This window comes from Oncorhynchus clarkii, chromosome 18 (assembly GCF_045791955.1).
Source record: "Oncorhynchus clarkii lewisi isolate Uvic-CL-2024 chromosome 18, UVic_Ocla_1.0, whole genome shotgun sequence".
Taxonomy (NCBI): Eukaryota; Metazoa; Chordata; class Actinopteri; order Salmoniformes; family Salmonidae; genus Oncorhynchus; species Oncorhynchus clarkii.
The window spans coordinates 15,314,814-15,336,611 of NC_092164.1; the positions used below are offsets into that span (position 1 = coordinate 15,314,814).

The 21,798-nt window shown below is 43.5% G+C and overlaps 1 protein-coding gene across 7 annotated transcripts in view; it reads left to right on the top strand.

Annotated features, from left to right (window-relative positions):
* The first annotated feature begins 2,095 nt into the window (after nt 1–2,095).
* Nucleotides 2,096–21,798, top strand: part of LOC139373071 (phospholipid-transporting ATPase IH-like) — a 63,457-nt gene continuing 43,754 nt past the window's right edge. For all 7 annotated transcript variants that reach the window (XM_071113135.1, XM_071113138.1, XM_071113140.1 and 4 more), the window contains exon 1: nt 2,096–2,504. In XM_071113135.1, the coding sequence (XP_070969236.1) occupies nt 2,466–2,504 (39 nt within the window). In that variant the 5' untranslated portion in view covers nt 2,096–2,465. The remainder of the gene's footprint in view (nt 2,505–21,798) is intronic.

The window sequence follows — 21,798 nt, forward strand, 5'->3', positions numbered from 1 at the left end:
AGGTTCCACCTCATTTTGTGGGCAGTGTGCACATAGACAGACTTGGCTCTCAAGAGAAGACAGGCTAAGGCGTTCTTTCTCAATAGCAAGGCTATGCTCACTATGTCTGTGCATAGTCAAAGCTTTCCTTATGTTTGGGGCAGTCACATTGGTCAGGTATTCTGCCACTGTGTACTCTCTGTTTAGGGCCAAACTAGCATTCTAGTTTGCTCTGTTTTTTTGTTAATTACTTAACACATTGGAAAGAATTATCTTTTTGTTTTCTTATGATTTGGTTGGGTCTAATTGTGTCGCTGTGCTGGGGCTCTGTGGGGTCTGTGTTTGTGAACAGAGCCCCAGGACCAGCTTGCTTAGGGGACTCTTCTCCAGGTTCCTCTCTCTGTAGGTGATGGCTTTGTTATGGAAGGTTTGGGAATCGCTTCCTTTTAGGTGGTTGTAGAAATAACGTCTCTTTTCTGGATTTTGATCATTAGTGGGTATCGGCCTAATTCTGCTCTGCATGCATTATGTGGTGTTTTATTTTGTACACTGAGGATATTTTTTGCAGAATTCTGCATGCAGAGTCTCAATTTGGTGTTTGTCCCATTTAGTGAATTATTGGTTGGAAAGCGGACCCCAGACCTCACAACCATAAAAGGGCAATAGGTTCTATAACTGATTCAAGTCGCTCTCTCTCAATTCAATTCAATTATCTTTATTGGCATGACACTGTCCCTCATTGTATGGCAGGCAGCAATGTAGTGCGCTGCCAACGCACACCTATCTGCGTCCTCCCGCAACAGGACAGTTAGCCTATCCTCATCAGAGAGGTCTTTGAAACCTTGAGAAAGGGTTTCAAATTTGGGGGAAATGACACTCTCTCTAATTGTTTTAAATTTGTGACATTTTGTCAGGAAATACAGCTCTGTTTTGGGTTTTGCTGTGGTGCAGTGGTTGCACAGCTTTTCCTCTACTGGGTGCCATGTTTTGTTTTGACTGTGTTGTAATTTGGCTTGATCTGATTGATTGGATGTTCTGGCCCTGAGGCTTCAGCGTGTTAGTAGAGCAGGTTTGTGAACTCTCTCTTTCTCCCTCTCACAAACACACACACACACTTTTTGATTTAAGTTTATTGTAGCCTGCACGTGCCAAAATGAATTAGGCTTTATGGTCCAAAACTTTACCATGGTTCACTGCCATGCATTAATGGGGAATTTGCCATTCAATTTTGTTTCTAACTCTTAGTGCAACAGTTTTGTGAATTAGTTAAGAACATCTATAGGATTGGACCCTTTCCCCCCCCCCCCAATTTTTACCCAAAATGACATGCCCAAATCTAACTGTCTGTAGATCAGGCTCTGAAGCAAGGATATGCATATTCTTGGTACCATTTAAAAGGAAACACTTTGAAGTTTGTGGAAATGTGAAAGGAATGTATTAGAATATAACACATTAAATCTGGTAAAAGATAATACAAAGAAAAAAACAACCGTTTTGTATTTTTTTGTTTTGTACCATCATCTTTGAAATGGAAAAGAAAGGCCATAATGTATTATTCCAGCCCAGGTGCAATTTAGATTTTGTCCACTAGATTGCAGCAGTGTGTGTGCAAAGTTTTAGACTGATCCAAGGAACCATTGCATTTCTGTTCAAAATGTTGTATCAAGACTGCCCAAATGGGCCTAATTTGTTTATTAATAACTTTTCATGTTCAAAACTATGCATTCTCCTCAAACAATAGCATGGTATTATTTCACTGTAATAGCTACTGTAAATTGGACAGTGCAGTTAGATTAACAAGAATATAAGCTTTCTGCCAATATCAGATATGTCTATGTCCTGGGAAATGTTCTTGTTATTTACAACCTCATGCTAATCGCATAAATCTACATTAGCTCAACCATCCGCAGGGGACCCACCAATCCTGAAGAAGTTTTAAGCGATTCTGCTGAGAAAAGACATGAGCATGCATGCCTGACCGAAGCTGATACATTCCAGTTGGTAAGTGTGTGACACTAGAGTGCGCAAGCGCTTATGGCTCCCAGTGACGTAGCCTATGATGGAAGAAAAACTGTTATTTCCCACAGCTGAGAGCCAAGAAGATTACCGGCGCGAGGAAGGCAGGAGAGGAAAAAGAAGACGCTACTTCTGACTAGTAGAAGTAGGGGACTTTGCGTCTGAAACATTAGGGGAAAAGAATACCGCACTGGCTGCTGAATCATAGACTAACATGTCAGCATATGAATGAAACCAGAACTATGAAAGCGCGTGGACATTTGAGCTTTACCTTTCATAGAGAGACAAATAGGTGACTGAGCGTATAGGATTACAATAGTCGCACCCAGACTATTATAGTTCTTAGGCAGAAAAGGGGGACCGTCCGAAAGTCATGGAGTATAGAGTAGAAATAAAAAATTAGCTAGCGTCAAAAGATTAAGAAGACGGCCAAAAAGAAATTGCTTGGAGCAGCTGGTACCTGTTAAAGAATGGATTTTAGCTCTATTCGCAAGTTCATCACCAGATGGGTAAGTAGCCTATTGCATTGAATTACTTTCTTGGGATCCATTTGGTTGTGCCAAAATAAAAGTATATGGGGTCTAGGCTACCAACTTGTTGGTCAGGTGGTTGCGGCTTTACAGTCTATTCTTTAATGAAACATTGTTGTGTTTCTTTGAACAATTATGCGTTTCCATTTCCTATGTTCCCCTATACACTCGTACCCATATACCGGTTGAAATGGCAGATTTCCGCACTAATAAACTCCTAAATTGGAACGTAGTGGCTGTACAGGAACACTCTATACATGACGTCAGAGCTCTGGCTATGCGCTTCACAGCGCTGTGTGGGTTTTGACTTGACACCCTTTCTGAATTTGAGGACCACGGAAGACAAAATATTGCCCCTATCCCACCCGCTAATTGGGCAACATTTGCAAATGTTTTGTTGTCTGAATAAATTAAGATGACTTAATGTATTTTGAAATATGAGACATTGAGGATTATAGTAAATACCGCTTTGATGTCATACAGGCAAGCCAATCAGTGAGTCCAAATGTGAACTTCACATTATAAAACTCATGTCGTATACAGTGTCAACGTTTATGACCATTATGTTTTATGTACAGTTACATGTCGTCATACTCTTTGTTGTTCTGAACAGAATAAGACTTTGTTTATTGTGAAGAAAATGTGTCTTGGCACACGCACCCGAATGCACTAATGACTCCTTTCTATGTACACCAAAAGTACGATTTGTTTCTCTGAATTGCCTCGTAAACGCTGTTAGATCGTATTTTATAACTTAGCTAGTCATGTTGGCAATAGAACAAGCTTTCAAATCATGCCCACCTGACCTAGATTGCGATTTATAACGGACCGTTTTTGGGTTGTGTAAACAACAGTAATTGTGTGATAGCGCCGATTCAGGTGTGTTCCAAATTAAATAATTACCAGTGTGCTTGCTCTAGTTCCTCAACGTCACAGCTAGGAGAGCAAAAAAGTACCTTATAGTTGAAGACTCTTCTTTGAGTCATTAAAAGTGCATTGAAATTGCTTAGGGACTGTACACACTTTGGAGAGGTGTGGTCACTTGGAGACACCAGTTAGTCCTCTCACTCAAACGTTGTTTAAAACAAAAAACAAATGTTTTTGTTTTATGTTGCACCTACCCCACATTTTCCAGGGATAGTCTTATCAGGTTACTGAATGTGTCTAGAGTATTTTCAGATTTCGTTATCAACAAATGTGGCGTAAATGTAAAATGTACATAAAATCAAGTGTAATGTTGGATGTTTTTTTTTTTGTCCGGTGAGTTGTTGTGTACTCATCTTTCGTCTCATAATTTTCTTCAAACTGTTCCCTTTCAGTTGCTACAATGGTTATGCATTTTAATGTTTCTTCTGTAGGAAACATTTCCATTTAGCCCTATCCATATCGACCAATTCCCTAGAGTGTAAAAGGTTAAATAGGCTACATCATAACAATTACAATACATTAAGCAAGGAGTTTTTAATGGGTCAGTTTAAACTATTTGAATTGCACAACGTCACTATCGTCTTGACTCTGTAAGGTGAAGTATGGACTCAGCTTAGAATACGGAAAGAGCAAATCATCACAGTTGCATTTAAACCACAATTTAAGTCTATAGGGTTCTACAATTGTTCCTCGAGCTTAACAGAGTAGTTAGTCCCTTATAGCCTAGTTGCTGACAAAATCATTTATTGATATATGTTTGTCTTCTGTCATCACCAGGAACCTGTGCTGACTGCTGATACAGCATCAATGTCACCTCATGTCTTTTTCATGAAATAGATTATGATATAAGCGCACATTGGTCTGCAGATAGGATAAAATCAAACTGATGTGCGCAATGACAGACGTAATTAACAGCACACGCCAAACCATCAATTCAGTATGTTTTAATTTAGGAAGAATAATGATTGAAAACTGAATCATTGACTGAAATTTAAACATAACAATAATGGAATTGAACTCAGGTAGAGACCCCTGGTAAAGTTATGTAAAACAACAACAACCCAACAGTGCAAATACACACTTCTACCAATTTATTTATGTTCTGTGTTGCATGTTAAAAGATTAAGCAAAAAATATTACAGATGTCCATAAACCACCTGTTCATAAGTTTACATCAGAGGAGGCTGGTGGGAGGAGGCTGGTGGGAGGAGCTATAGGAGGACGTGCTCATTGTAATGAATGGAATAAATGGAACGGATTCAAACATGGTTTCCATATGTTGGATGTGTTTTGATACCGTTCTATTCCAGCTATTACAATGAACCCATCCTCCTATAGCTCCTCCCACCAGCCTCCACTGGTTTACCTAAAGCTAACAAACACTCCTTCTGTCTTTATGACCAGGCAGGAACACATCCCATTACCACACAGTAGACCATATGTCTAGCATAGTTTTGTGGAGATTTCGTAATCCAGTGGTTTTAGGGTTGATGTGTGCTGCTGGGGAAATCAATAGCTTACAGCGGAGACTAAGGGCTGTGGGTTATCCAGTTCAGTACAGTAATGCGTGTTTGGCGCTAATCCAGAGGGCTGCTCCCATGAGGCCACGGGGTCCGAGGCATTTGAAGAAGCTTATGGACATATTACTGACTGTAGACATTTAACTGAATGAATGAGACATAGTGTGGTGCTCTCAGGTATTAAAGGGTAGCTGCCCAGTGCACACACCTGGCTCTCTGGGCTTAATATGCATACTGCTTATAGATCTGAATTGTGGCGGAGAGAAACTTCAGTTTATTCAATTTTGTGCTTCAGTGATTATTTGTGATGAATGGATCACCTCAATAACATGGCATCTTTGGCTCAACAACAAAACTACACAGAACATCAATGGATTAGTCGGGGTATACATGCGAGTCATCCAGCGCGTCACCTCTGAAGGCCATGACTGTAGCCGCGTGTTGAGACGTGTGTTTATCAGCAAACAGACAGGCTGACAGACAGACAGACTCTGATTCACACAGCCTCGCTCTGTTGAGAGATGATAGGCGTGAATTAAAGAAGAGCAAATAGTGATGTCGTCTTGGTGATTGGCTAATAACCTACACCCATAGGACTTCACTACATACATGACTATTGAATAACATACTGTAACTTTTGATGGGCAGTCCTGCAGTCCTGTGACAGTGAGTAGAGGGAGGCAAGCCCTTGGATGCAGTACGCACTGGGTTAGTTAGTCACGAGGGGACTGTGGAGAGAGCGAGAGTGTAATGTGTAACGAAAAGCTCGGGCCCCCCTGAACTTTGATCTAATGCGTAGTAATGCTGTCTGGCGTTAGGAGAAAAGAGGAGGAGAAAAAGAGGAGAGGAGAAGATTTTTACACACACACACAGTTATGCAAGTGTACCTTTTTTAGGTTGACAATTTCAAATTGTCATTCCCGCCAAAGTGTTCAAAAGCAGCACTGTAATCTTTGTAGCTGTCAGTTTTCACAAGGTGCCCGCTGTTCCTCTCCTGGTTGTCTTTTTATGCATTTTTCCACCATCTCCTCCTTGTTAACATGTCATGATTCTGTCATCAGTCTCAGCCAATGACATCTGTTCGCTATTCAATTATTTGGTTCCCGCAGCAGCTACTCTTCCCTATTCCTGAGGGTTCACTCAAAACACAAGTACAAAATCATAGACAGAAACATAGAAACAACAACAGCATAGAGACAGTAATGCATTATTCATTAACACGAAGGTGAGCGATGAAACATGTATGAAGCAGATTGGGCGACCGACCGACAGACACAAGCACACAACAGTAACACACTGGTCAATACTAGAAAGGTGGGACAGAGCCTGAAACTCTCTGGCCGTGGCTGTTTGGCTGCTGACTAATCAGCTCGTCTGGACAGGAAGTCTCTCTCCTGCTGACTTCCTGTCTCCTTGGGATTAGGTTAGGAGTGGGGGAGCTCTCTCTCTCTCTCTCTCTCTCTCTCTCGCTGTCCACATAGATAGATAATCTCATTTATACTCGCCAGGGGGAGGGACCTTAATGAAACACTAGAACCATGTCATGATATAATGGGGTCATGTTGTTGAGAGGTGATTATGAGGTGAATATACAGACATGTAAATGATCATATCTAACTGCACAATGGATCTCTCCAACTGGGACAAGAAGATATTGAATTAACTTGCTTTGAAAGGGAAACTCATGAGCATGTAATGTTACCATTATGTAAAGTAGCCTATACTCTGTTATATCAGATGTACTGTATAGCATGTTCTTAGTGTTTCATTATTCCTGATAGTCAGTAATACAGTACTACAGCATCTGTGTCCACCAGTGGGATACTTACACAGGGTCTACTGCATATGTATGGTGTTGTGACTGTTGTGCTGTGTTTCTAGGGACAGAACGGGACAGGAGGGACGTTTTGGGATTAGTAGGATTTGAGCTAAACGGATAACGGGCCATGACACCACTTGTCGTTAGTGTTTAGACTTAGGATCCGGTCAGGGGTTTCTAAAGTTCACACAAACATTTTATCTGATCAAAAAATGTTGTTGTTGTGCAAATTACATCAATTCAAAAGCTGTACTGTACAATACAAAATTATGTAATATGCTTGGTCTCTTTAAAACCATTTTTCTGAGATAAAGAGATTGATGCATGAAAATACTATGCAACTCTCAATGGACATGAGTACGTATTTCCCCTGAAGACCTCACTCATAGATCAATACGGGAAGCTTGAGTCGAAGCTCTAACTGTAGCCAGGTTAAATAGCGGTATTAGAACTGTGTGAGCTGTGTAATCACAGTGTTATCACACCTCACTGCACCCACCCTCTGTGTCTCTCGGTCCAGGGTCTTTCAGCCAGGTGGTAATAACATATGACTTAACACCCTCATACTGTACGTGTGTCTGTCTGCCTCTCTGTGCGGACAAACTGGGCTACTTCTTGAACAGGGATCCACTGAGCTCCTCCTTAATCCATTTTGTCTTGTTGCTCTCCTTTAAGTATCCGGTTAATTCCTTTCCATCCAATAACAATAATATTCTACTTTCCATTCATTTGGTTCCAACATGGTGCCCATCATAATTCTAGAATCTCAAAGCAAGTTGACCACCAAACTCTGTATACCTTTGGCCCTGCCTATAACTATTGAGCTGCTACAGCTCCAGTATTACCAACCGTACTGCTGAGTATCAACCTACACAGGGAGGGCCCTGTGGATCAAGAGGCTGATGATGGATTGCAGTGATTTAATGAAGCAGAAAAGGCCACATCAGGAGAGATTGAGCCAGTGAGTGGTTGAACTTGGTAATGTTCCACGTGTTGGTTGCGGGCCCTTGGATAGGAACACTAAATCAAATCCAATCAAATTTATTTATATAGCCCTTCGTACATCAGCTGATATCTCAAAGTGCTGTACAGAAACCCAGCCTAAAACCCCAAACAGCAAGCAATGCAGGTGTTGAAGCACGTTGGCTAGGAAAAACTCCCTAGAAAGGCCAAAACCTAGAGAGGAACCAGGCTATGAGGGGTGGCCAGTCCTCTTCTGGCTGTGCCGGGTGGAGATTATAACAGAACATGGCCAAGATGTTCAAATGTTCATAAATGACTAGCATGGTCAAATAATAGGTCGGGGACAGGTGGCACGTCCGGTGAACAGGTCAGGATTCCATAGCCGCAGGCAGAACAGTTGAAACTGGAGCAGCAACACGGCCAGGTGCTGATAAAGAGTGCTGATAAAGGGGGGCATAACCCTTAATGCCATCCCCCTCAGAGAATCAGATCTCACTACACAGCACACACTCATTCTTTAGAGATCACACAGAGACAGGAACATTGCTCAGGTGCATGTCAAAAGGTTGAAATGGCTTTAGGCTCAATCCAATCTCAATGACAGTACTCCCTTTCTTTTAGCAGTGTTTTGTTATTAGGTCACTGGTCCCAGAGCCCAGAGGGAGCTGCTCAAAACCTGTTCCATGTGATCCAACTGAAACGGTTCTAATCTACAGTGATGTCAGGATGAAAGCAGCCCAGCACCACACATTCATACAACTGAATGTAGATAGAACATTGTCCAATCATACAGTGTTCATTCTACACAATACATTTCTATGTGGAGGGATCGTTCAGGACATTCTGTCCTAGAGAACAGAGCCCCTCTACCTATCCACAGCGGTGTCAGAGGAGAATGAGCCAGCCTAGCACAGCAGACAGTGGTGATGTAATAGCAATGGATGGTGGATGAGCGTTTGTCAGTTTGATAGGACCTTAGTGAAGTGAAGCGTGAAAGTCCTCACTGTTCGAATAGGAGAGATTCTCAACTTCTAGACTTGATGAACGGCACACTCAGCCTGGAAATACACTATGAGAGAGAAAGAGCGTGACATTCCCTTTGATCTATTATGACTGATATTAATCAGATTATTGACGAGCAACTAGTTACAAATGGACGTCCCTCCTCACGGTCCCCTGCTGGGATGGAAATGAGGAGCTAATGGTTAAATAATTGTCAGAATTCTTGAAGAATGTGCCATGACAACTTGGAGACACTGTCTGTCCTTGGAATAAATTGTGAATGAGTGTAAGATGGGGAGAGGGGGGTGTCTTGAGCCTCCTTGAAACAGACTGTCACTGAGTAAAAGAGGAAGAGATGGAGAGAGGAGATGAAAGAGAGGGGGGAGTGGCTGAGGGCACAGGTGGCAGCTTTATTTCACGGCTGATAGGGAGCTAATGAAACACACTGAGGCGTAGTACTATTTTATCCACTGTGTCAACACCATAGGTGAGAGCCGTGGTGCAGCTTACCATAATATAAATCCTCCTCCTGTTCCTACAGCGACGACCAAGGACATCAGGGTTCATGCACCCAGCTCTCTGGCCCGTGTCCGGACGAGCGGAGCGGAAAACCAGTGTGTGATCCCCTTTTAAAAAACCCTTTTCAGGGTTATAATGGAGCACAAAGACTAGTTTGATTAGAAGTTAATGGTTGGTTCTATAGACGTCACACTGCTGATGTGTTTAGGCTGTGACCTCTGACCTTTCAACATCGTCATAGAAAACATTTTAAACACTCGTGATTGACTGTCTATGGCTTGTCTGTCATACATAATGTACAAGAAAGGTCGTCTGAAAACTAGAACAAAGACATGGCAGTCTGAATTTTAACTTTGGTCTTCATCACGTAAGGATGTGTTCTCTGCAGCAGAAATCTGATAGTGTCATTCTGTTTTGACATGAAAAACACACACCATCTCCTATTAATCAAAGATAATTATATTTTCCTGAATTGTACCATGTTCTAACAAGATCCTGCTACAACTCTGTTGTCTCTGATCATCAGAGGAAGACCTCAGTCTCATAGAGGAAGACCTCAGTCTCATAGAGGAAGACCTCCGTCTCATAGAGGAAGACCTCAGTCTCACAGAGGAAGACCTCAGTCTCACAGAGGAAGACCTCAGTCTCACAGAGGGAAGACCTCAGTCTCACAGAGGAAGACCTCAGTGTAGACAGAGGGATTTTGTTTCCCTGGAGTACTGGGTCATTGGATCATCATGTGACCGCCCACCAGCCAGGAGACCTGGGGTGAGACAGCAGCATTACACACTCACAGGAAAAGGGGAAAGGTTGGGCGAATGAGAGAGAGAAGGGGTGGGGGAATGAGAGAGAGAGAAGGGGTGGGGGAATGAGAGAGAGGCTTTATAATAATGTGGTGATGGAAGTCAAATTGAATTGTCTGGGTAATAAAAACAATCTCTTCATGCTCTGAACTGTGGTTGAGTGGATTGTGAGGACATGGAAAGTGCTGGAATGGGGGGTTTCTGAGGTCATTGTGTCACCACTGACTAAAGTAGGCATAAATATACACTGTCCTTTGGGTGGTCGACCTTTCTTGATACACACAGGAAACTTGCGCCTGACACCTACTACTATACCCCGTTCAAAGGCAGTTCAATATCTTGTCTTGCCCATTCACCCTCTGAATGGCACACACACAATCCATGTCTCAATGCTTAAAAATCCTTCTTTAACCTGTCTCCTCCCCTTCATCTGCACTGATTGAGGGGGATTTAACAAGTAAATGAATAAGGGATCATAGCTTTCATGCAGAGCTGCTGTGAAGGAAGTTGTCAAAGAAGTGAGTTTGTGTTTATACAGGAACTCCTGACCCCACCTAATGTCAACCAATCATTATAGCTATACGAAACCTCACCCTGTGCAATTGGGTCCTGAACTTCCTGATGGGCCACCCCCAGGTGGTGAAGGTAGGGAACAACATCTCCACTTCGCTGATCCTCAACACTGGGGCCCCACAAGGGTGCGTGCTCAGCCCTCTCCTGTACTCTCTGTTCACCCATGACTGTGTGGCCATGGGTGATGTCGATTATGGCAGCCTCCCACACCTCTCTGATTCAGAGGGGTTGGGTTAAATGCAGAAGACACATTTCAGATGAATGCATTCAGTTGTACAACTGACTAGGTATCCCCCTTTCCCAAACTACCTGCCCTCCAGGACACTTTCGATGTCAAAGGATCATCAAGGACAACAACCACCCGAGCCACTGCCTGTTCACACCGCTACAATCCAGAAGGCGAGGTCAGTACAGGTGCATCAAAGCTGCGACCGAGAGACTGAAAAACAGCTTCTATCTCAAGGCCATCAGACTGTTAAACAACCATCACTAACATTGAGTGGCTGCTGCCAACATACAGACTTGAAATCATTGGCCACTTTAGTAAATGGATCACTAGTCACTTCAATAATGCAACTTTAATAATGTTTACATATCTTGCATTACTCATCTCATATGTATATACTGTATTCTATACCATCTTGCCTATGTCCTTCTGTCATTGCTCATCCATATATTTATATTCTTATTCCATTTTTTTACTTAGATTTGTGTGTATTAGATAGTTGTTGGGGAATTGTTAGATATTGCTGAACCGTCGGAACTAAAAGCACAAGTATTTTGTCAGACTCGCAATAACATCTGCTAACCATGTGTGTGTGACCAATAACATCTGCTAACCATGTGTGTGTGACCAATAACATCTGCTAACCATGTGTATGTGACCAATAACATCTGCTAACCATGTGTGTGTGACCAATAACATCTGCTAACCATGTGTGTGTGACCAATAACATCTGCTAACCATGTGTGTGTGACCAATAACATCTGCTAACCATGTGTGTGTGACCAATAACATCTGCTAACCATGTGTATGTGACCAATAACATCTGCTAACCATGTGTATGTGACCAATAAATTTAGATTTGATTCACCTGGTCAGTCTGTCATGGAAAGAGCAGGTGACCTTAATGTTTTGTACATTCAGTGTATGTATGTGTGTGTATATCTGTGTCATATCCTGTGATCAAATATCACAGATGATCGTATTCGTTGTCCACATTGTGAGTGGGCTGAGGCACCGTAATGATACAAGTATTACAATTTGCTTAATTGCCTAATCTGATCTCACAAAGACATTATTTTTCAACTTTTACTTTGCAGATTTCCATTGTTTCAGTATCACTTCCCTACCATGTCCTTTTGTCTCTGCGTGCTTAGAAATCCCTCTGTCTAGGCCTGTAATCTGCTAAATGATCTATTTAAAGATAGCTGGCTCTTGCTGGCAGCCTTTTGTCTATCAAACGCCTGGTGAGGTGAGTGGATACAATGTGCCCACAGATCGATTTGAAGCGTTTAGGAGAGAAGAGCGAGGCTGCTATCAGTGATCTGACGGAGAGGTATTGGGTTGTTATGCCTGGCTGCACGTTGAGTGAGTGTGAAGAGCGATTTCTGCTAGTCAAAACAATTCGGCTTCAAGTCAGAAAAAAATAACCTCAACTCTCTCCGTTCAAAACTTTCACTGGTATCGATGTTCAATGTTTTCATTCAAAACTAACGAAATAAAAGGTTAAAGGAGTCAGAGCTGTGACTGTGGTCTGTGTTGTCCCCTGGCTGGCTCCTAGCTCTATGACAGGGAGGTTCCTGACAGGTCTATGCTATTTTTGGTCCTGGCTTTAGCTGGTGAATGTTTTATAGGTAGTAGGAGATTGACTGGTGCTGCTAAGGTGAGAGTGTAGTGAAGTGATGCCACAGGGCCAACACACACACACGCCTGGCTCTAGTCTGGAGGATTAGATAGCACCACAGACAGACAGCCTTAAAGCCTCTGTATCTGAGGTCTGCAGTGGCTGTACAGCATTTACTGAGATACGGCCTCTGCAGAAGTCAGGGCATTTATACTTATACTTACGCTTCTCAGAGCTATTGTGAAGGAAGTTGTCAAATAAGTGTTTGTGTTATACAGGAAGTCCCAATCATGTCAATGCACAGCTTTACGAGCCCTCCTCATTGTTACAATATGTGGGTGGTGCATGGCGAAGTAACCTTTTACACTGAGACCAGAGAGACACTTTCACTGTGACGCTCACACTTACACCCCCACTAGGTTTTTGAACACAGACTTAGAATTGACAGGTCTTTTTTTGGCATTTCTGTTTTGGAGTCTGTTCTATTGTCATTTGATACATTCTTAGCTACTTTTATTTAATCAGGGGAGTCCAGTTGAGACCAGTGTTCATTTTCAATGGTGGCCTGAAACCACAAAGCAAAAGATTTTAAAGAAATATAACAAGATCCAATAACAAGTACATTACATTAGAACACAAGCAACATCACAGCCTTCATTATTAAGAACTTACTAAATCAGTCAGTCAAAACTATTGCACACCTCTGTGAACTCATTCATCATCAGGGTTTCAAACTGCCCTAGTGGCACCAGGGAATCTAAATGTAATACATTTTGTGGAGCGCGAGAACTAAAAGTGGATTTACCTAATTCCATGGAGACCCGAGGAATCTGAAGAGTTAACCAACCCTGTGAATGGGTTTGGTATCTCATTCATTTATATGTTGGAAGCTTGTGTAGTTTATAAAGTTTGAATTGATGGGAGTGGAGGTATAATCAAACCTGGCTGAGCACAGAGTTCTGAGGTGTTCCTCACAGTGCCTGTGTTCAGTAGAGCTGAGCAGATTAGGTTTTAACATATTTACCCCTGCTGAAGGGTCAGCTGGTCTGATCCCACCACACAGTCAGTCCCCCATCACATGACTAAGGCCTGTGTGATCATGTGACTGTTTAGCCCAGAACAGAACTGCCTCTATGGTGTAACATGCACACTAGTGTGACCATGTAGATGATCAGTCACAGGGAGCTTTGTTTGGAAACCGTTGAACACAGATATGAATCCTAAGGCTAAAATCTTTTGGCGACAACATCTTGAGTTTTTATGTGCACTTGGTTTGAGTGTTGTCGGATTGAGTTGGGTGTTTCCCTGTCTCTGGAATGCAGTGTGTGTGTGTCTGTGTGTGTGTGTGTGTGTGTGTGTGTGTGTGTGTGTGTGTGTGTGTGTGTGTGTGTGTTTGTGTGTGTGTGTGGTAGCTTTAGACAAAGGGGGTTTGTTTGAGGAAGTCACACAGAGACCATGTGAGTGGATGACTGGCTGCTGTGGCCGTCCTTGGAAGAGAGAGGAGAGGACCAAACCTGGCACCACTCTACAGACGAACAGACTAGCTGCCGTCACACAGCCATTTCTGAGAGTCATACTGCTTATGAAGCCACATGAACACACTGATAACCTGCACCTTTGTTACTCTGCACCTTTTCCACTTGACGTTAGTAATGCATTGTGATGGAAATGTTCTGTGTGTATTCAATCGTATGTTTAGAATAATGCTGCTGTCTAAAAACCTGTCATGGTTGGGTTCATGCGAGTGACAGATTGACTAAGCAATTTGGCAGTATACCCAGAACATTGCTCTGGGAACCAAAAGGAGTATCTCAGTTTCAAGGTAAGAAGCCTGGTGTGGTATCCCGTCAGTCTCATGCAGGAACCAACCTTGCTTATATGACTTGTTTGTGTAGCAGTATTAAAGAAAAATGGTACCCCTTTTTCTCCCCGATTTCTTGATATCCAATTGGTAATTAGTCTTGTCCCAACGCTGCAACTCCCGTACGGACTCGGGAGAGGCGAAGGTCGGAAACACAACCCAGCCAAGCCGCACTGCTTCTTGACACAATGCCCGCTTAACCCGGAAGCCAGCCGCACCAATGTGTCAGAGGAAACACCGTAAACCTGGCGACCGTGTCAGCGTGCATTGCACCCGGCCCACCACAGGAGTCGCTAGAGCGCGATGGGACAAGTACATCCCGGCTGGCCAAAACCTCCCCGGACGACGCTTGACCAACTGTGCATCGCCCCATGGGTCTCCCGGCCGCGACAGAGCCTGGACTTAGTAGAACTTGAACCAGGACCTCTAGTGTCACAGCTATCACTGCGATGCAGTGCCTTAGACCACTGCGCCACTCGGAACTACCCTTTAAAGTTTCATCAGTCCGTGATAATACAGATTGCTTAATTTACTTGACATCAGTAATGAATCATACTTTGAGGAACAGCATTTTTGTTTCCTGTCCAAACATTGACAGTTAAACAGCGTCTGTCACAGTGTGCCATGAATCAGTAGGATAATGATCAGTCTTCTCACCATGTAGCAGACGGCCAGTCGGCAATTCATGGAAATAGACTAATTAGTCTGGTTCCATCCTGCTACAGCCTAATATCCACCACTTCACACCCCCTGGAGCCTGTCTGGTCCTGCCTGGGACAAAACACAGCCTTGGGAACACTCAGCTCTGGGTGGACTGACTTATAGCCCTGGGACTGGGACAAGTCGGCCTCTACAATAACAAAGAGCCTGGGACGCTGGGACTTAGGTGTTGCTGTTTCCTATCACTCTGTGCTAACCCTAACCTCCGGGATGGCTACGATATCATCTTGTGCCATGGTCTGTGTGTGTAGTGTCTCCTGGAACAAAAGGAGGAAGTGAGAAGATGATCTATGAGGAGTTGGTGTATCGAAGGCCCAGAAGGTTTGGGCTAGTATAGCCTCTTCCTCTGTCCTACCCACTGTAGCATGGATGAAGGAGTTTATTAACAGAGTGATTCAGCAGCTGTCCTGTACTGAGCCTTACAGCAGACCCCATGCATTAAAAAATATTTCACATTTATTTAACCAGGTAGGCTAGTTGAGAACAATTTCTCATTTACAACTGCGACCTGGCCAATATAAAGCAAAGTAGTTCGACACATACAACAACACAGAGTTACACATGGAATAAACAAACATACAGTAGAACAAGTCTATATACAGTGTGTGCAAATGAGGTAGGATAAGGGAGGTATGGCAATAAATAGGTCATGGTGGCGAAGTAAACACTGGAATGGTAGATGTGCAGAAGATTAATGTGCAAGTAGAGATACTGGGGTGCAAAGGAGCAAGATAAATAAGTAACAGTATGGGGATGAGGTAGTTGGATGGGCTATTTACAGATGTGCTATGTACAAGTGCAGTGAGCTGTGAGCTGCTCTGACAGCTGGTGCTTAAAGTTAGTGAAGGAGATATGTGTCTCCAACTTCAGTGATTTTTTTTTTTCCTCAGTTTGTTCGAGTCATGGGCAGCATAGAACTGGAAGGAAAGGCTGCCAAAGGAAGAATTGGCTTTGGGGGTGACCAGTGAGACATACCTGCTGGAGCGCGTGCTACGAGTGGGTGCTGCTATGGTGACCAGTGAGCTGAGATAAGGCGGGGCTTTACCTAGCAGAGACTTGTAGATGACCTGGAGCCAGTGGGTTTGGCGATGAGTATGAAGCGAGTGCCAGCCAACGAGAGCATACAGGTCGCAGTGGTGGGTAGTATATGGGGCTTTGGTGACAAAACGGATGGCACTGTGATAGACTGCATCCAATTTGTTGAGTAGAGTGTTGGAGGCTATTTTGTAAATGACATTGCCGAAGTCGAGGATTGGTAGGATAGTCAGTCACTCTATCAGAGATGTAGTTGGTGAACCAGGCGAGGCAATCATTTGAGAAACCAAGGCTGTTGAGTCTGCCGATAAGAATGTGGTGATTGACAGAGTCGAAAGCCTTGGCCAGGTCGATGAATACGGCTGCACAGTATCAATGTATCAATCAAAGTACTCTTATCAATGGCGGTTATGATATATTTTAGGACCTTGAGCGTGGCTGAGGTGCACCCATGACCAGCTCTGAAACCAGATTGCATAGCGGAGAAGGTACGGTGGGATTCGAAATGGTCGGTAATCAATTTTTTTACTTTGCTTTCGAATACCTTAGAAAGGCAGAGTAGGATAGATATAGGTCTGTAGCAGTTTGGGGCTAGAGTGTCTCCCCCTTTGAAGAGGGGGATGACCGTGGCAGCTTTCCAATCTTTGGGAATCTTAGACGATACGAAAGAGAGGTTGAACAGGCCAGTAATAGGGGTTGCAACAATTTCGGCAGATAATTTTAGAAAGAGAGGGTCCAGATTGTCTAGTCCGGTTGATTTGTAGGGGTCCAGATTTTGCAGTTCTTTCAGAACATCAGCTATCTGGATTTGGGTGAAGGAGAAATGGGGGAGGCTGTGGGGGGTGGAAAGCATGGCCAGCCATAGAAAAATGCTTATCGAAATTCTCAATTATAGTGGATTTATCGGTGGTGACAGTGTTTCCTAGCCCCAGTGCAGTGGGCAGCTGGGAGGAGGTGCTCTTATTCTCCATGGACTTTACAGTGTCCCAGAACTTTTTTGAGTTTGTGCTACAGGATGCAAATTTCTGCTTGAAAAAGCTAGCCTTAGCTTTTCTAACTGCCTGTGTATATTGGTTCCTAACTTCCCTGAAAAGTTGCATATCACGGGGGCTATTCGATGCTAATGCAGAACGCCACAGGATGTTTTTGTGCTGGTCAAGGGCAGTCAGATCTGGAGAGAACCAAGGGCTATATCTGTTCCTTGTTCTACATTTCTCGAATGGGGCATGCTTATTTAAGATGGTGAGGAAGGCACTTTTTAAAGAATAACCAGGCATCCTCTACTGACGGGATGAGGTCAGTATCATTCCAGGATATCCGGGCCAGGTCGATTAGAAAGGCCTGCTCGCTGAAGTGTTTTAGGGAGCGTTTGACAGTGATGAGGGGTGGTCGTTTGACCGCAGACCCATTACGGATGCAGGCAGTGATCGCTGAGATTGTTGTTGAAAACAGCAGAGGTATATTTGGAGGGCAAGTTGGTTTAGGATGATATCTATGAGGGTGCCCGTGTTTACGGATTTTGGGGTTGTACCTGGTGGGTTCATTGATAATTTGTGTGAGATTGAAGGCGTCAAATTTAGATTGTAGGATGGCCTGGGGTGTTAAGCATGTCCCAGTTTAGGTCACCTAGCAGCACTGGAGCTGTCCTGTACTGAGTCTTACAGCAGACTACTGCTTGGATGAGGTGTTATTTAATTAACACTAGGCTACACATTCTATGAACCACATGTGTGGAATGCAGTTAGTACCTAGGCCTATGTTTCGTCATGCCCCAAATGTCATTTCACTGCAACATTACAATTCCGTATACGTAGCTAAAAGACTTACTGTATGTGCAACTATGATCATGTAAAAATGTAGTGTGACCATTGGTTTTGATTGAATAGGACAGGAGTGGATATGTAGGCTGAGTTACTGTAGCCTCCCTCAGCATAAGGCTGTATAGACAGATCCCTCTACCTCTGTCAGGTGGGCTTTTATAAAGAGCTGCTGCTACTGTGTTCTGCCCCGGTGACCCCGATAGACACAGAAGTAGGTGAATATCTGGGAATATCTTTCTCTATGAAACTCTGTCCCCAGTGAATAACCGGCATGTTAATAATACGGTGCTGATGTAGAGTTTATGTTGTAGCGTTAAGCCACAAAAACGAATAGGGAACATATGTGGTTTGTATAGCAACGCGGAGTCATGAGCCTTTTTCTATTGGCTATTTAATGTAACAGTCACCTTCAGTGTGCAGAAGTATTGATGATATGTCAGCAGTGTAGTTATGGCATTCCATAGTTGGGCTGGTTCAGTGTGACATAAAGACTAATGGGAACCTGGAGCAGGTATTATGTAATAGCCACACCCTGGCTTCCTCTCCTCTCCTTGTCTCCTTTCCTTTCCTCTTCAGTGAGATGAAACAACTGGGACAGGCGAGATGTTTCCTCCAAAGACAATCTCTCATGGACTGTTTACACTCCTTAGTTCACTGTTAGCTCATGGCTGGGAAACAGTGCAGTGTTATGCAATACCATTCAACTGGAAAACTCAAGTGTGTCTCTGTGTAATGAGTGACTCAGCTGGTAGTACTATAGTTCTCTGGGCTCAGTGCTCTGTCTAACACAGTAACAGCGGGGAGGGGATGAGGAGAGGAGAGGAGAGGAGAGGAGAGGAGAGGAGAGGAGAGGAGAGGAGAGGAGAGGAGAGGAGAGGACGGGAGGGGAGGGGAGGAGGGGACGGGAGGAGAGGAGAGGAGGGGAGGAGGGGAGGGGATGAGAGGAGGGGAGGAGAGTGTACCTGCTGTTGCATGTAGTAGCTCCTAGATCTACATTTTATTTAACCTTTATTTAACTAGGCAAGTCAGTTAATAACATTCTTATTTACAGTGATGGCCTACCTAGAGGCAAAAGGCTTCCTGCGGGGATGGGGGCTGGGATACAAAAAAATGTTTATACATACATATATAAGGACAAAACACACGTCACGACGAGAGACAACACTACATAAAGAGAGACCTAAGACAACAACATACCATGTTAGCAACACAACATGGCAGCAGCACAACATGGTAGCATCACAAAACATGGTACAAACATTATTGGGCACAGACAACAGCACAAAGGGCAAGAAGGTAGAGTCAACAATACATCATGTAAATCAACCACAACTGTCGGTAAGAGTGTCCATGATTGAGTCTTTAAATGAAGAGATTGAGATAAAATTGTCCAGTTTGGGTGTTTGTTGCAGCTCATTCCAGTTGCTAGCTGCAGCGAACTGAAAAGACGAGCGACCCAGGGATGTGTGTGCTTTGGGGACCTTTAACAGAATGTGACTGGCAGAACGGGTGTTGTATGTGGAGGATGAGGGCTGCAGTAGATATCTCAGATAGGGGGGAGTGAGGCTTAAGAGGGTTTTATAAATAAGCATCAACCAGTGGGTGTTGCGAAGGTTATACAGAGATGACCAGTTTACAGAGGAGTATAGAGTGCAGTGATGTGTCCTATAAGGAGCAGTGGTGGCAAATCTGATGGCCGAATGGTAAAGAACATCTAGCCGCTCGAGAGCACTGGGGATGACAGAAATTATATTACCTTCTATTACCTCTGCACATTGATCATTACCATCCTGCCTCTCTATGTATCAATTACTACAGTCCTCCAGTTCAGGCTGGCGCTGGAGAAGGGAGTGGTTATTAATTTCCCCTCTCTCTCTTTCTCAGTTACTCTTTCTTTATTCATCTGTCCCTCTGCATCTCTCTCTCCCTCTCTCTCCCTCTCTCTCTCTCTCTCTAGCCAGTTGATGTTATGTTTCTACAGAGGTGAGATCAGGTGAGGTGAGGTCACAACACAGGTGCAGGACTGGAGCTGAACACGTAGTCAGCCTGAGATCTCTCAACTGGTGGGGCCAAACCAAACACACTGACACAGGCACGTATGCTTGGGGACTGTTGTTCTACGCGGTGGAGAGGGTGTTGATTTCAGATTACCACACGGTCGCCTAGAATGAGTCACACCAACCATCTCAGTTCACCCCGTACATGGAACACAATTCTGACACGCTAACATCTTGGTTGGTAGTTTTGAAAATCAGCCTGGCCTCCAGACAGAGCCTGATGGTTACTATAATAGCAAGAACAGCCATATGAAGGTGCAGGGGGGGCTGGGGAGGCCTGATCTCTCAACACGTTGGCACGGTCACACATTCAAAATGCAACAGTCAGTGAGGGACGACAAAGCCCTGGGGGATCTCACATGGTCAGCCTGGCCGCTCGTCCAGATTGAGTCTTATAGACTGGCCTGCCTGGCTGCCTGGCTGCCTGCCTGGCTGCCTGCCTGCCTGCCTGCCTGCCTCTGCTCTGCTCTGCTTTGCTCTCAGGGGTTTAAGTGATTATAGTTTGATGTCGTCTACTTTACATGGCCTCTCTCACACACACACACACACACACTGTCGTGTCTTTGGCTATGCCGGATTAAGTGATATGACATGCTATTCTATAAAATAATTTCTCCGTAATTAATATTACCTGATTGAGCTAATCATGTAAATGTAATTAACTAGAGAGTCGGGCACCACAAAATAATATTTATAGAGCTTTTATCTTCCGAATAAACTTTTAAAGACCTAGTAATATTTTACATCAATAGCAGTCAATATTAATCATCATCTTAATTCAGTTTTATCTGAAAGTTGTAAATTCTTGGTTATCTGCACGAACCCTGGCTAACAAATTGAATCAGCAATACAAAATTGGGTTTAATTATTTATTGACTAAATACCTAACTAATCACACAGAATTACACATATTTAAATCATAACTTGATTACAAATTACTTCAAAAAGGAAAACGTCCCTAGCGGGCAGAACAGATATGACAGCTGGTTACACAAAAGAAAAGGGGCTGGGTTTGAGTGAAAGAGCGGGAAGACTGAGGAACAAAGGGCGAAGCTGTGCTATCGTAAATACAGTATCTTATGCATTCTAAATTACCGCCCATTTGGAAAAGGAAAATGCAATAAATATTTACTCTGAGCTGCGCTTCGGTAGGTTCGTGGTAGATGGAAGGCCGTGTTGCCCAACCGAGTCTTTTGTCCTTTGAAGAATGTCTCTGCTGGAAAATGTAATACGTTGTAGTAACTTCGTTGTGTGGTAGACGGGATACTCTGTCTGTTCCTTCCTAACCCTCGTTTGCTGAGGCTGTTGCTAACTCAAAGGCTAGGAGGTATCACTTTTGTAGTGAATAAGAGTTCAAAGTTCATACCATTCGCAACATAAACTCACGCTGATGTTGGCTTCGTTCTGTAGTTATTATCTGAACCATTCTGACATCGGATCGTCGTCCTCACGTCCTCGGAACAGGAGGTTACATTGTCGTCAAGAGCTTGTATAGGAAGGGAGAGGAGGGCGTGTTTGAAAAGTTTTATAGCCCATGTCCCTTCACAGGGCTCTGCTCAATCAGTTGCCCGCCCCTATCTTATGAAAACCCAAATCTCACATTTTAGAAGCTAAAATCACATTTCATCCCATCACAAATAATTTCATATTCAAACATTTAAATTGAACAACAATTCCATGTGAATCCGATAACTCTGATGTGTAGACTTTCCACTGTAGAGTTTACGTCATCTGATCATTGATGAGAATGTCTCAGATGACAACTGAACTGACATCATATTCATTAAGTACCAACGCATATGTTCCA